Source organism: Bos grunniens, chromosome 4 (assembly GCF_055505025.1).
Source record: "Bos grunniens cultivar Pamir isolate PY7600 chromosome 4, Bosgru_T2T1.0, whole genome shotgun sequence".
Lineage (NCBI taxonomy): Eukaryota > Metazoa > Chordata > Mammalia > Artiodactyla > Bovidae > Bos > Bos grunniens.
The window spans coordinates 28,312,491-28,325,959 of NC_141168.1; the positions used below are offsets into that span (position 1 = coordinate 28,312,491).

The following is a 13,469-nucleotide window of genomic DNA, read 5'->3' on the forward strand; positions in this document are numbered from 1 at the left end:
TACTTCACAATATTATACTGGTTTTGCCATACATAAACATGAATCCGCCATGGGTGTACACGTGCTCCCCATCCTGAACCCCCCTCCCACCTCCCTCCCCATACCATCCCTCTGGGTCATCCCAGTGCACCAGCCCTGAGCATCCTGCATCATGCATTGAACCTGGACTGGCGATCCGTTTCACATATGATATTATACATGTTTCAATGCCATTCTCCCAAATCATCCCACCCTCACCTTCTCCCACAGAGTTCAAAAGACTGTTCTATACACCTGTGTCTCTTTTGCTGTCTTGCATACAGGGTTATCGTTACCATCTTTCTAAATTCCATATATATGCGTTAGTATACTATATTGGTGTTTTTCTTTCTGGCTTACTTCACTCTGTATAATAGACTCTAGTTTTATCTACCTCATTAGAACTGATTCAAATGCATTATTTTAAATAGCTGTGTAATATTCCGTTGTGTATATGTACCACAGCTTTCTTATCCATTCGTCTGCTGATGGACATCTAGGTTGCTTATAAACAGTGCTGCGATGAACATTGGGGTACACGTGTCTCTTTCAATTCTGGTTTCCTCGGTGTGTATGCCCAGCAGTGGGATTGCGGGGTCATATGGCAGTTCTATTTCCAGTTTTTTAAGGAATCTCCACACTGTTCTCCATAGTGGCTGTACTAGTTTGCATTCCCACCAACAGTGTAAGAGGGTTCCCTTTTCTCTACACCCTCTCCAGCATTTATTGCTTGTAGACTTTTGGATTGCAGCCATTCTGACTGGCGTGAAACGGTACCTCTTGAGTGATTCCTAAATGCCGGGTGACAGACAAACTGCTCTCTTAAGTTGGAGGGAACAGCGCACACATCTAACAAAAGTATTTTTAAGAAGCATAAGCCTGCTCATTTCTATTTGCATTATAAAAAAGGTCGTTGTTCACTCAGTTGAGTCTGACTCTTTGCAACCCCGTGGCCTGCAGCACACCAGGCTTCCCTGTCTTTCAGTATCTCCTGGAGTTTGTTCAACCTCTTATCCACTGAGTCGGTGATGCTACAAAGATTGAGTAGGATATAGTCATTGTGCTCTGAGTTCTCTGCTTGATTATGAAAGACAAACATTCTTCAAAAATAAAAGAGCACTGTGACCCCCGCAGTGGTCCAGTGGTTAAGACTCCACGCTGCCAGTACAGGGGGCATGGGTTCAATTCCTAGTCAGGGAACTAAGATCCCATATACCACACAGAGTGGCCAAAAGATTTAAAAAAATAATAATAAAATGAATGCATAAGGAAATATTTAAATATATAAAAAGGTTATTAGTTACCCAAATCCCACATGGAAAACATGAACAAAATGGTCACTATAGTGCATCTAATGAGGAATAAGAATGGACAATAATCCAGCAGAATTTAAACAAAAGTTAAAAAATCATGTTGGTAAACATTTGTTTTAGAGCACAAAGCCCAGAAAAGACTTTTTGAGTCAGAGTAAGAGAGGGACAGGGAATATGTGCAAAGATTTACATATATACATACACACACACACATATATTTTATATCAGTGAAAAACTGTCAAAGTATTTATTTAGAAATAAAAGGATGTAGGGCAAAGGAACTATTAAACTTATTTCTGAAAATGGTATTACAGCTTTTCAAAGCAGTGCAAAAATGAGAAAAGACAAAAGCAGCATGTTGTAGTTGTAAAAACACGTGAAATACCTCAATAGAGATTTACCGACAATGCAAGCGAGTGCTAACACAGCATGCAGAACAGTAGGCAAGTAATCATATCACTGAAATATGATCTGCATTCCTTGGTCTAAATCTGCTTTTTAATGATGAGCCATCTTAAAAATCTTCTGTAGATGTTATAAAACATGTAGAAGCCACTGTCACTGTAACTCACTTTCTTCAAAGAGAGGAGGGAGCTTAAAGAACGCAAAAAGAATCATCAACCAAAATAATTTAGAAAAACAGACCTACAGGATATTCTGAACAATGGCAACAACAACAAAAAAATTAAGCATCACAAAATAGTCAGAGATATTTGGAAAGCTGTGCTTGATACACATATTGTATCTTTTGAATTTAACTGCGGAACATAAAAAGACTAAACAATGTATACAATCACTGTTTTTTCCAAGTATCTACCTTTGTCAGGTATGCCATATTAAATGGCCCAGATTAAAATCTATTTTTATAAAAAGTTCCGAGTATTTCTGCTTACAAGTAGAGAAGGCTGTAAGAGACCTAAGAAAGGAGAAATTCAATTCATGTTCTTGCACACCTCTTCGTCATGTGCCTCAAAGGCAAAAACCTGTAACCTCTATGACTCTGAAATAAACCACACGGGCTTGAGTGGAATGTTACCAGTGATCCCGGCCTTCTACCTAAACATATCCTGGGAGGCAGTGGGTGCAACTTTATGAACATCATCTCTATTCATCTATCTGCTTCATTTTTTTCCACCTGGAGACTCACGTTCACCTATACCTGGAAACACCTGAAATGGCCACTGATCTTTGGCATATCCATTATCATTTTTCTAGGAATCAGTTATTGCTCCATCTGCTTTAACTATGGGGCACCTAGCCAAAAACACGACACCTTACAGTTGTATTAGCATTTATAACTACAGCATACAGTTCGATAAATTAGGGCATCAGGCTTTGCAGCAACATTGATAGTCTTTTTTAGGGACCCACAGGCTCTGTCTTTCCATCATACACTTGGCTCCAGCCTGCATGTCAGGAAGGAGCCAATAAGTTATTTCATTGTCCTCAAATAAGCCTCAAGTTTATTTCATTTCCAATGCCTAAAACCTGAAATCTAAGTGAGAGGCTTGGAAAAAAAAAGTGAACTGAAAACATTAATAAAGCAAATCAGGTGACCAATAATGTTTGAGTGAAAAATCAGTAGACAGCCCTGAATTACACTGAACCCGGAGACTGTAAGCCAGTCATTCCTCTACGAGATCCCAGCTTCTTCTGGAATTTCCCCAATCCTTTACATTGACATGGTTGGGTGAGAGAAGATCCTGAGGTCCCTTCCCCTGGAGTCCCCTACACCTAGATCCTTGGCTAGAAGGCTTCCCCGACAAGCCTTACCTCTCAGCTGCCCTCAGCTTTTCTGCGCCCCGTGTGTAGACTGCAATCGACCAATCCACACAGCGGGCAAAACCTTCCTTCAGGAGCAGCTCTGTGATGTTGCCGTTCTGAAAAATAAGGCAGGCACAGATTAGATTCGGTTGCAAGGGAATCCATTTCTCTTGATTTCTGACGTGATTAACATAGCCACAATCTATTTTGTAGTTAAAAAAAAAAATGAAGTAGAGTCATTTCTCTCATGAAGAAACCAGCCCTATGAGGGGAGATGCTGTTCTGTGATTCCCTTCAACGGCCCTGGCTTCATATCCCCACAGCACCCAGCACAGTAACTCGCACTTAACAGGGGTAGGATAAATGTTAGTGGCATTGAATGGAATTGGCATTTCAATAGCTCTTCTTGTGGACAGAGGATGTTAATCTTCAGTGGAGATTATACCTTATTATTTCCTTCCCTGAGATCAGCATTTACTCCCCTTTTCATAAGGGGAGAGCCAAAGAACAGGCTGAGTAAGGGAATAACTACAGTTATATTTTGCCCGGTGAATTACAATTCACATTCTACAGTGACACAGAGCCATCTGGCAGGGCTCTGGCAGACAGCAAGCACTTCAGAAGAAACAGACATGACCTTGGCACATTCCAAACCAAGCCTCCCAGCCTTCCACAACTGCCATCATGGAAGAATTCTCTAGCCAAAGAAGAACAGTAGTTTATTCTGGTACTGGATATGGATTACAATAATGACAATTTATTTAAACTAGGGTGTTAAAAAGCAATTTCCCATCCAAGAATATCCCACCTACCAAAGTATACACTAGGGTAAAACTCCCAGTAGTCAGAACTATAAGATCTTAACCTACTTCCTACTCAAAAGCAACATTAGGCAGCAACTGAATAAGGCTTGGGACACAGTTTTTCCAAAGGAGGAGTTCCTCATGACAGTTCTACCCATACAGTAAGTCCCCTACCTGTGAACCTTCAAGTTTCAAACTTTCAATGATGTGAACGTGCGTTTGCATGTCCAGCCATGAACGTTAGTTCACGGGTTTGGCGTACACCGTCACATGCGTGCATCCCTACAAGGGGCTGTGCTTTTGTGTACTTTATTGTACAGTACTGTATAGAGTACAGGAATACAGTATCTTCATTTCAAGCCCAGGATATCTGGAAAGAGGCATAAAAGCTAGTAGCATATAGCCAATTGTGTTACTTGGGTACCAAGGCTAACTTTGTTGTACTTACAAACAAATTAGACTTAACAAATACACTCTCAGAACTGAACTCCTTCCTCTATAGGGGACTTACTGTACTCCAAATAGCTAACCTACTTGCAAACCTCACCAATCCCATTCTACAAGTTCTACTGCCACTTCTTAACTGATGTGGCAGCCTCCACCTTTCTTACTGGCAATCTTTAGGACTAGCATCTGGGAAAATAGGTGCAAGCGTCCTTCCTCCCCTTATAAACCCAACCACAACTGAGATTAGTTTTCTAAAAGTACAAAGTTGCAAATCTGTCCAATTCTATCAGAGAACGGATAACTCCCTAAAAAGGTCTCAAAGTCAGTAGATGATAACCCTACCAAGATACTTCAATGGCTCCTAAACACAGAGAGGAAGAACAGAAGCCAAATGCAGCTCTTCAAACCCCAAGTGGACCCCCGCCCTGCGTGGGCCAGTCTGCCAGGCTCACTCACCGGGTGCAGAATTGTACCCAGAATGTTCTGGTTGTGGCAGCTCTCCAGGATGATCTGGACATCTCTCTGAAGCAGTCGAGACTCAGTAAAAAATTTGGCTTCTGCAGCAAAAGGCTCTGGTGTTTCACTTCCATCCGCTTCCCGTCGAAAAGTTGGGCACTAAAGCACAAGTAAGGCGGGCGCATGGGTGCTGGGCATGCTCAGCCCACAGGGTACGATCCAAACAGCACAAGCCCCACAAAGCTGGGCTGGGAAAGGTGTCCAATGAGGTCTTCCAACCCTTCTAAAAACATACTGATAAAAAGCAACTGGAAATATCATCCCCTCAGCCTTCTTGGTAAATAAAATAAAATAAAACTCATGACAACATGGGGAAAATCATTAATTACACTTGAAAATGACCCCTTTCCAAGAAGAGATTCACCAGTGCCTCACTTTAAATCTCTGATTTTTTTCTTTAATCAAAATGGCTATTTTACATTAAGAGAACACACTCGGCAAACTTTAGTTTAATAAGTGCGTGCTTATTTGCTCAGTTGTGTCCGACTCTTTGCAATCCCATGGACTGGCTTCCCTTTCCCTCCTCTTTAGGTTTCAACCATCTCTGCACAGCCCACTCCAAACAGACTCTGAGTACTTAAAACAGTCTTATTTGATCTAATTAGAACTGCACCACTGCCAAGTTTAAAGTACTCCAGTCAATGTTAACAGCCCATACTAGAAAGAAATGGTATGGACGAAGTCCCCCCATCACTGAACACTTCCATGAACCACCCCGTAGCCCAGCGCATGAGCTGACCTTGATCCCTGACAGCATGACCGTGACCAGGTAGTAATCTGGCAGGAGCAGGGCCCTGACCACACTGCCGTCCCGCACGTGCTCGATGATAGCTGCAGGACAGAACAAACGGCTTGAGTGACACAGGTCGTGCCAAGGAGAAACAACGCCCCATAAACTGCCTGGAGCACAGTTCCTCTTCCCAAATCCGGAGAAAGCCCCACTCTGGGAGGTGACAAAGCACCGGCAGACCACGAGTGTTCACACAGACTTCTGCCCAAACTACTCCAGGAGGATTTGGTTCAAACCAACTGCTACATCTTTTGAACCTTCTGGGACCTCTTGGCCCATACCTAAGCTCTGTTATCTGTAAGCCAGGTTGCTCACCTGTATACTGAGTGCCTGGCAAAAACTAACAATAATTCAGGATTGGTAATCATTTTATTTTACTGAGTCTGCAAGTTAATAAGGTCTCAAAGTAGAACTGAGAACTATATAGTGTGTGTGGGGGCGTGTGTGCATGCATAAATGTTTAGATATATAAAGAATACATATTTCTACCTTGAAGTTTTAGAGGTGGTATTTAGAGATAGCCATTTTTTAGAGAAAACAGGAAGCTCCCCCGTGTGCAAAATTACCAGCAATTTACTACTCTGTAGCAGCAAAGGACTAATCTCTGCAAAATACATTTGATGCATATATGAACTGGATGGAAAGCTCCCTTCCAAAATACCATGGTGTTGTTTTACCCTTAACAATTCTCCACGGGTACTAAAGTAGAATCAGTTTTATTAACCTCAAGGAGCTCGACGGCAAATAGAGAGAAATCACCCTGAGTCATATCTGTCTTTCCCCGACAGCCTCACCATTGACAGGCTTCTGGTGGTGAGAGTCCACGAAGTGCCTTGGGTTCTCAATGGTATACTTGAGGTCCCGGATAGTATGTGAACCGTTCCCCTCACTCCACATCCCTTTCTTAGATGCTTTCGCTTGCTCCTCACATTCCGCAAGCCGGTTCTGCTCAGGACTGGGACGTGAAAAAGAAGAAACAAGTGTGGTTAATGAGTTCACGAGAGAAATATCAGGGTCATCTTTGATTCTGGGTTTCTACAGCATCTTCTCTGCTTGGAAAAAACAAAGCAATTGTTTCAGACCCAGGCCTGTAACCAGAAACCTACCAGGAATGTAACTTTCAGATTCCAGATTTATTCCCTCCAACAAAAGACTCAATTGTAACAGCATTTAATGAGAATATCTGAAGACCACCCTTCTCAGTACGGCCACCATGAGTGATTACAAGAGAACAAGTTGGTGGCTTACAAGGGAGCCACTCCAGGTGGGAGAGTTTCATTTAACCATCCCAGATTCAGGAACTAGAATCCAGGCAGACCTCAGCTGGATACAGTGCAGCGCAAGTGACTAAGAATCACCCTCACTCCTTGTCATCTGCAGAACAGGACTGGGGAATACAGAACGATGATCATTTTTACAGACAATGTCACCCCAACACTACTTACACATGCCATACGGCCAGCTAAGCAAACGCAGTTTGAAGATGGACGACTCTTTCATCAGACAAGAAACCGAACTATGCACAAGAGCAGAAACCCAGTAGACAGACCACTCACCCCCTCCCCCTCCAAAAAAAAAAGCCATCAAAAACAACCAAACCCAGAAATGGCTCTACTCTTCACTCTCTCATCTGTATTTGAGCTGAAGTGAACACTGGAAAGCCTTTCCACAATGTCAACACCTCGTTCTACCAACAGGCATCTAGAGAAACTGACCCTCCCACCTTGATCAGTAGGGATTTTCAACAGGGAGCATGACCTACAATTTCTCAAACCAGAAGTCTTCAGTACGGCTCCTTCCCTCCTCCCCATTAAAAAAAGAAGAAGGAAAAAAAAAAGACAATTATCATCTTCAGAGATCCAAATTTTCTGTCAGAATTTGACGGGGGTGGTGGCAGGGCGGGGGGAATGTAGCTTGAGATAGAAGCAAAAACACTGAAACTGAGAAAAGAAGTCAAGACAACTTTGGAGTAAAAAAAGACTGGGACTCCTGAAGGGATTTCTTTGTTGAGGTGGTACAATACTGCTGTAGGCTTTTTTATAATTCTTCATTCTGGCTGCAAACTGGATTCCAAAAAACACTGCAATGGTAAAAATGCCAGCAACTGTCCTTAAAATACAGCTTCAGCATGCTTCCATACACAGCACCTAAGACAAGCATCAGAATTCAACAAATCCCCACATGCTCACTCACACTCCAATCAGGAGCTCTAGCCAACGACTCTTCTGAGTTGGAAAGGATCAGAGAACTCTAGGATGAATGACTTGATCACAAAGAAGGGTGCAAATTGTACATTTTGGTCTTTGCTCATCCCTATTATTGGCATAGTTCATGCAAATATTTATCTAAAGCTTCTACAGTTACAGTCATAATATAACATGGACTTAATGATTTAAACAGCAGGAATTCCCTGACCTTCCAGTGGTTAGGACTCAGCACTTTCACTGCTGTGGCCCAGGTTCAATCCTTGGTCAGGGAACTAAGATCCCATAAGCCATCTGTCCAAAAAAATAATAGCCAAACAGCATCTACAGCATCCAAATTACTGATGCAGCTTACCACTTTTCAGAGACTAATGTGCTAGTTAAAGCCAGCTCCAACCCCCATCCCTCTGAGGTGCCAACACTGATGAACTTGAACCTGATATATCAACTATAAACCTGACATTGTTGTTTAGTCACTTGTGTCTGACTCTGTGACCCCACAACCTGTAGCCCACCAGGCTCCTCTGTCCACGGAATTTCCCAGGCAAGAATACCGGAGTGGGCTGCCATTTCCTTCTCCAGGGGATCTTTCCAATGCAAGGATCGAACCAGGGTCTCCCGCAATGCAGGCAGATTCTTTACCACCTGAGTCACCTGGAAGTCCATTAACCTAACACTCATTTCTAACGAATTCACACTGCTATTAACAACAAACACATTCACCTTATTACTAAAGTATCTACAGATCCATAAGCTAAAACAGATATAAAAGGCTTGGGAGAGACAGAAATTTTCCCTGAAAACAGAACCACTCAGCCCCTGTCAGTTTTCCTATATTCCAAGCAGCAGGTGTTGCTCTGAATTTTATTTATTCACTCTGCTTTATCCTGCATTTACGTAACCTTGTATACCTGATATAATATTGTACATCTATTTGTTGATTGGTTTGTTGTTTGTCTCCTGGTTAAATCATTAGCAGAAGCTAAGTGTCTTTGTTCACTGCCATATTCACAGTGCCTAAAACATAGCCTGGCATACATGCTCAATAAATACTGGGGAATGGATAGATAAATACTCTGGAACCGAATATCAATGGTATAAGAAACAAGCCTACTGACTCTTATGATATGAAGCATGGCACCTCTTTGTCACTAAGCAAAGAAGTTTTTGATCACACATACCAAATGCCATTCACAAATGCAGAGAAACCTCCTCACTCAGAACAATACACACCTATACCTGGGCAGGGATGTTCTTTTAGAAGACAGGAGAACACTTGATATTACCCATTTTATGTCAGGGGGCAGGAATGAAAATGCATCAAAGCGAGTGTGGAGTCCACTCCCTCAGCTCTCATGGTAGAGAGGGAAGAACTCTGAGAGTCAGAAGAGCAGCGGAGACTTACTTGTTAGCTCTCATGCCTTCTCTCCGGGTGGCCAAGCCCTCTGCAACCAGTGATTCTGCAATGTTTTCCCCATTGGTATCTGACAAGGAAAAAAAAGAGACATGAATCTTGGGTCTAAATCCATCTCCAATAGCAAAAGGGCTCTACTGGGACCACTTTTACCCTCAGCTCTTCAAGGAATAATGTTACCCACTAACTGGACAAGGCAGCAGGCTGGGGTTGGGTTTTTCAGAGAACCTCTTCTCCCTCAAAATGTCTCATCTCTAGGACCCAGAGATACATCTTCTCTGGGCTTATTTTTTAGTGTATCTCCCAAGCCAAAGGCAATCTCAGGAACTCCAGGAGACTGACGGGAAAGCAAGGCACAAGTAGCAGCCAGGGAGAGGATAAATAACACTGACCTAAGGAGGAGAGGCTGGTGCCCAATACAAACGCTGCCACTTCACAGCTCTCTCTGCGCCTCAGTCACATACTCACCCATAAAATGGGAAGAGTGCCTGTCTAGATGGGTTCTTAGGGAATTCAATGTGTGTAAATCGCCAAGTGCAGTGCCAAGCACACAGCAGGAATGCAAACAACAGAATCCAAAGGCAGCCCCCACACCTGCACAATCAGATGGCAGAGACACTTAGGGTGGCCCATTTATGTTTTACACCAGAGTCCAGTCCGTCTCAGGATGTCCCATTCTCCAGGAGGCCACCAAAACAAGCTACATCATTTGATAAACACACTCTCGTGTTCTTAAGAGATGCAAGGGAGAGAGTCCAGACTTCCAATCTCACAGAGCAGCCTTCAGAGCAGGCAAGAAAAATGAAGTGAAACAAAAAACACAACCCGATTAGGTTCCACCTGGGCACCAGGACCATTAACTGCATTTCCATGCCACCGAAAAAGCTTTTAGGCTTGGTGTATTCTCTTAAATCTCTGCTTGTCAGCCAAAACGATAAAAGAAGACATCTATGAGGGAATCACCACATAAAAATCTTTAATATAGCAGAGAACAAGCTCCTCGATAAACTGAAACACAGCAGTCTAGCTGATAGGTAACATCAGCATAGAATAAAATTCTGTAAGATTTATATTCAGTATGCCATGCATTCATTGAATTCTGCAAGCAACAAGAAGTCTACATACTAGGCCCAAACCCAACCTAAATGCCCTGCCATTAGCCCTGTCCAAATTTCTGAGGCAAATCATAAGCCCCCTTTTCTAGCACACACACAAAAGGTTGAGATGAATGCTGTGCATACAAAGAAAGTTCAGGTTCTGAAGCTGAATGTGAATCACAAGAACCTTTGCACTGGAGTTACTGCTGAGGCCAGACACAGAAGCACACAGCTATCTGCCATCAATAAATATTACACTGATTCTTTCAGAGCAACAGGAATAATCCCACAGAGTGGGAAGTCAAAAGGAAGAACTCCACAATTATGGGAAAAGTTGAGCAGTAAGGTATCAACAGGTCAGTGCGTAGAAAGAACGAAGGCAAGGTACAAAGAAGGTGAATGGCCATAAAACCAGCCGGTCAACAGCAACCCCGATAGCTCTCAGACAGCTCCTTGGCACAGAGCACTCTGAAAGGGCTGTTGGCTGGCTCATTTCTAAATGAGTTGATTGCTCCTTCAAAAGGGAGAAAAACACAATTCTCTGGGCCAAACTCCCAAAGAAGGCAACAAAATGTTATGGATACAGTACTGAAAACGGGGAATCTGTAGGACAGAGATACAATACTCGCTTATTACTAATCAAAGTACAAATCTGATCAAGTCACAATTGGGGCTGGTATTCGGAATAGGTGGGTGACTATATTTTCCCCACAATTTGAAGATTAATCAATCATCTTTGCCTTTAAAAAAAAAAGTTCTAGGTTAACCACAAATTCTCATATTCTTTTATTCTCCTCCATCATAAAAAGAGTATTCACAGGAGAATTCCCTGGAGGTCCAGTAGTTAGGCCCCCATACCCTCACTGCCAGGTTCCCAAGTTCAATCTCTGGTTAGAGAACTAAGATCCCACAAGCTACACAGCACAGCCAAAAACAAACAAAAAAAAAACCTAGTAGCCACGTAAACCAGAATTTACTGTACAGCACACAGAATTATATTCAATATCCTGTCATAGTCTATAATGGGAAAGAATCAGAAGCTACATACCTGAAGCATAATACTGTAAGTCAACTACAGTTAAATGAATATTTCAATCCATCTACATATAGCAAAAAAGAGTAGCCACAAAACAGGATAAATGTGTGAACGCTAATTAATTAGCTGAAGCACTGTTTCATTGCAGTTGGCACTGAGAGTTAGTTAAAATAACTGAGTGAAAATATTAAACTTTAAGCCATTAAGCCATTGAAACTGAAAGATGCAGATAATTTCAAAATCACTCTTAGTAAATACTTATCAATCATCTCCTATGTGCCAGGTTTTATCAAATCAAACAGTGCATTATTAACATGCTAAATTATATCCATTCCATCACGTGGATCAGTTTAAACAGCAAATTCCTAAATACAACTTTAAATTTTACATGGCAGTGCCCCTTAGCAACTAAGCCCACGTGCTGCAACTACTGAGCTCTCACTCTAGAGCCTGTGCTCCACAACAAAAGAAGCCTCCTCAGTGAGAAGTCTGTGTACCGCAACGAAGAGTAGACCCTGCTCATCACTAGAGAAAGCCCATGCAACAACAACAAAGACCCTGCACATCCGAAAATATTAAATAAATAAATAAAATTAAATTCCAAATGGCAGCTACAGTTAAACAGCTAAACCACAGGCCTATGTGTGTGCACACACAAATATATTTACTGAGTGCATACTCTGTCCTTGGAGAAGGAAGCAGCAACCCACTCCAGTACTCCTGCCAGGAGAGTCCCATGGACAGAGGACCCTGGCGGGCTACAGTCCATGGCGTCACAAACAGTCAGACACGACTTAGAGACTAAAAACAACAAGTAAGAGTACACAGTAGAAGAGCCAGGAACCTACATCATACCACTCCGGAGCCTGTGTTCTTTCCACTCCATTATAAATCGTGTGGCCTGCAGAAAACCACAAGCCCTAAACAAATCATGCTTTCTTAAAGAGAAAAGACAGGAGAAGAAGAGCCACAAGACAGATAAAGGAAATAGAAGGTGCAATAGGAAATCTATAGGAATTCAATTAGCACCCTGACCTAGAAGCACAGAGCCAATGAGTTCGACAGGCTGATGGCCTGCATATTGAGAAAACGAATACTACACTGTCCACACACATCTAAACCAAGGCAGGAAAGCAGGCACAGGATGAACAAGGAGCAGGCGTATCAGGGCCATTCCTCTGCACCTACGTACCCCGAGTTCTGCACCCTCCCAGTGAGACCCACAGCCGACCGTCCAGAGCCACCTCCACCAGGTGAAAACTGACCTTGGGAGAAACTTTAGACTAGGAGAAAAACGAGCCCTTGTGCCCTTGCTACTCACCTTTTCCAAGGTAGATCATGCCATACTCTCGCCCCTGCGGAGTCTTGTTTTCTATCGTGAAGCATACTTCTTTCCCAATCAGCTTCTTCCGAAGGAACTCTCGAGCAGGAAATGCCCAGGGCTGAAAGACAGAACCACCACGTTCAGGAGCCAGGCCGGTTTCACACTACACAATCAACACCCAAGCAACTTCACTCCTTCAACAACCTGGCAAACACATTAGGCCCTGAGGAGAAGGAAAAAATGAAACACACACAGCCCGGCTCACTTGCTGCTGCTGCTGCTGCTAAGTTGCTTCAGTCGTGTCTGACTCTGTGCGACCCCATAGACGGCAGCCCACCAGGCTCCCCTGTCCCTGGGATTCTCCAGGCAAGAACGCTGGAGTGGGTTGCCATTTCCTTCTCCAATGCATGAAAGTGAAAAGTGAAAATCAAGTCACTCAGTTGTGTCCAACTCTTAGCGACCCCATGGACTGCAGCCTACCAGGCTCCTCCGTCCATGGGAGTTTCCAGGCAAGAGTACTGGAGTGGGGGCTCACACACTTAGGGGCTCCTAAAAAATGAAGGTCTAATTGTTGCTGTAACTTGCACCAGCCCAAAAAACAGGCACCATGGTTTCCAGTCACCAGCACTAGGACTTTCCTCACCTCCAAAACTGTCTTATTCCAAACTACAGTTTACTTCTTACTTAGTAACAGGCCCCGGTAAGGGATCAGCTTGACAACGGTGATTCTTTCCTCTCACCCG

The 13,469-nt window shown here is 43.1% G+C and overlaps 1 protein-coding gene across 3 annotated transcripts in view; it reads right to left on the minus strand.

The window, feature by feature from the left end:
* SND1 (staphylococcal nuclease and tudor domain containing 1) overlaps nucleotides 1-13,469 on the minus strand; it is a 421,555-nt gene that overhangs the window by 370,460 nt on the left and 37,626 nt on the right. For all 3 annotated transcript variants that reach the window (XM_086395775.1, XM_086395776.1, XM_086395777.1), the window contains exons 3-8: nucleotides 12,724-12,844; nucleotides 9,261-9,339; nucleotides 6,446-6,606; nucleotides 5,601-5,692; nucleotides 4,802-4,960; nucleotides 3,105-3,211 (exon numbers count right to left, since the gene is read on the minus strand). In XM_086395775.1, the coding sequence (XP_086251901.1) occupies nucleotides 3,105-3,211; nucleotides 4,802-4,960; nucleotides 5,601-5,692; nucleotides 6,446-6,606; nucleotides 9,261-9,339; nucleotides 12,724-12,844 (719 nt within the window). The remainder of the gene's footprint in view (nucleotides 1-3,104; nucleotides 3,212-4,801; nucleotides 4,961-5,600; nucleotides 5,693-6,445; nucleotides 6,607-9,260; nucleotides 9,340-12,723; nucleotides 12,845-13,469) is intronic.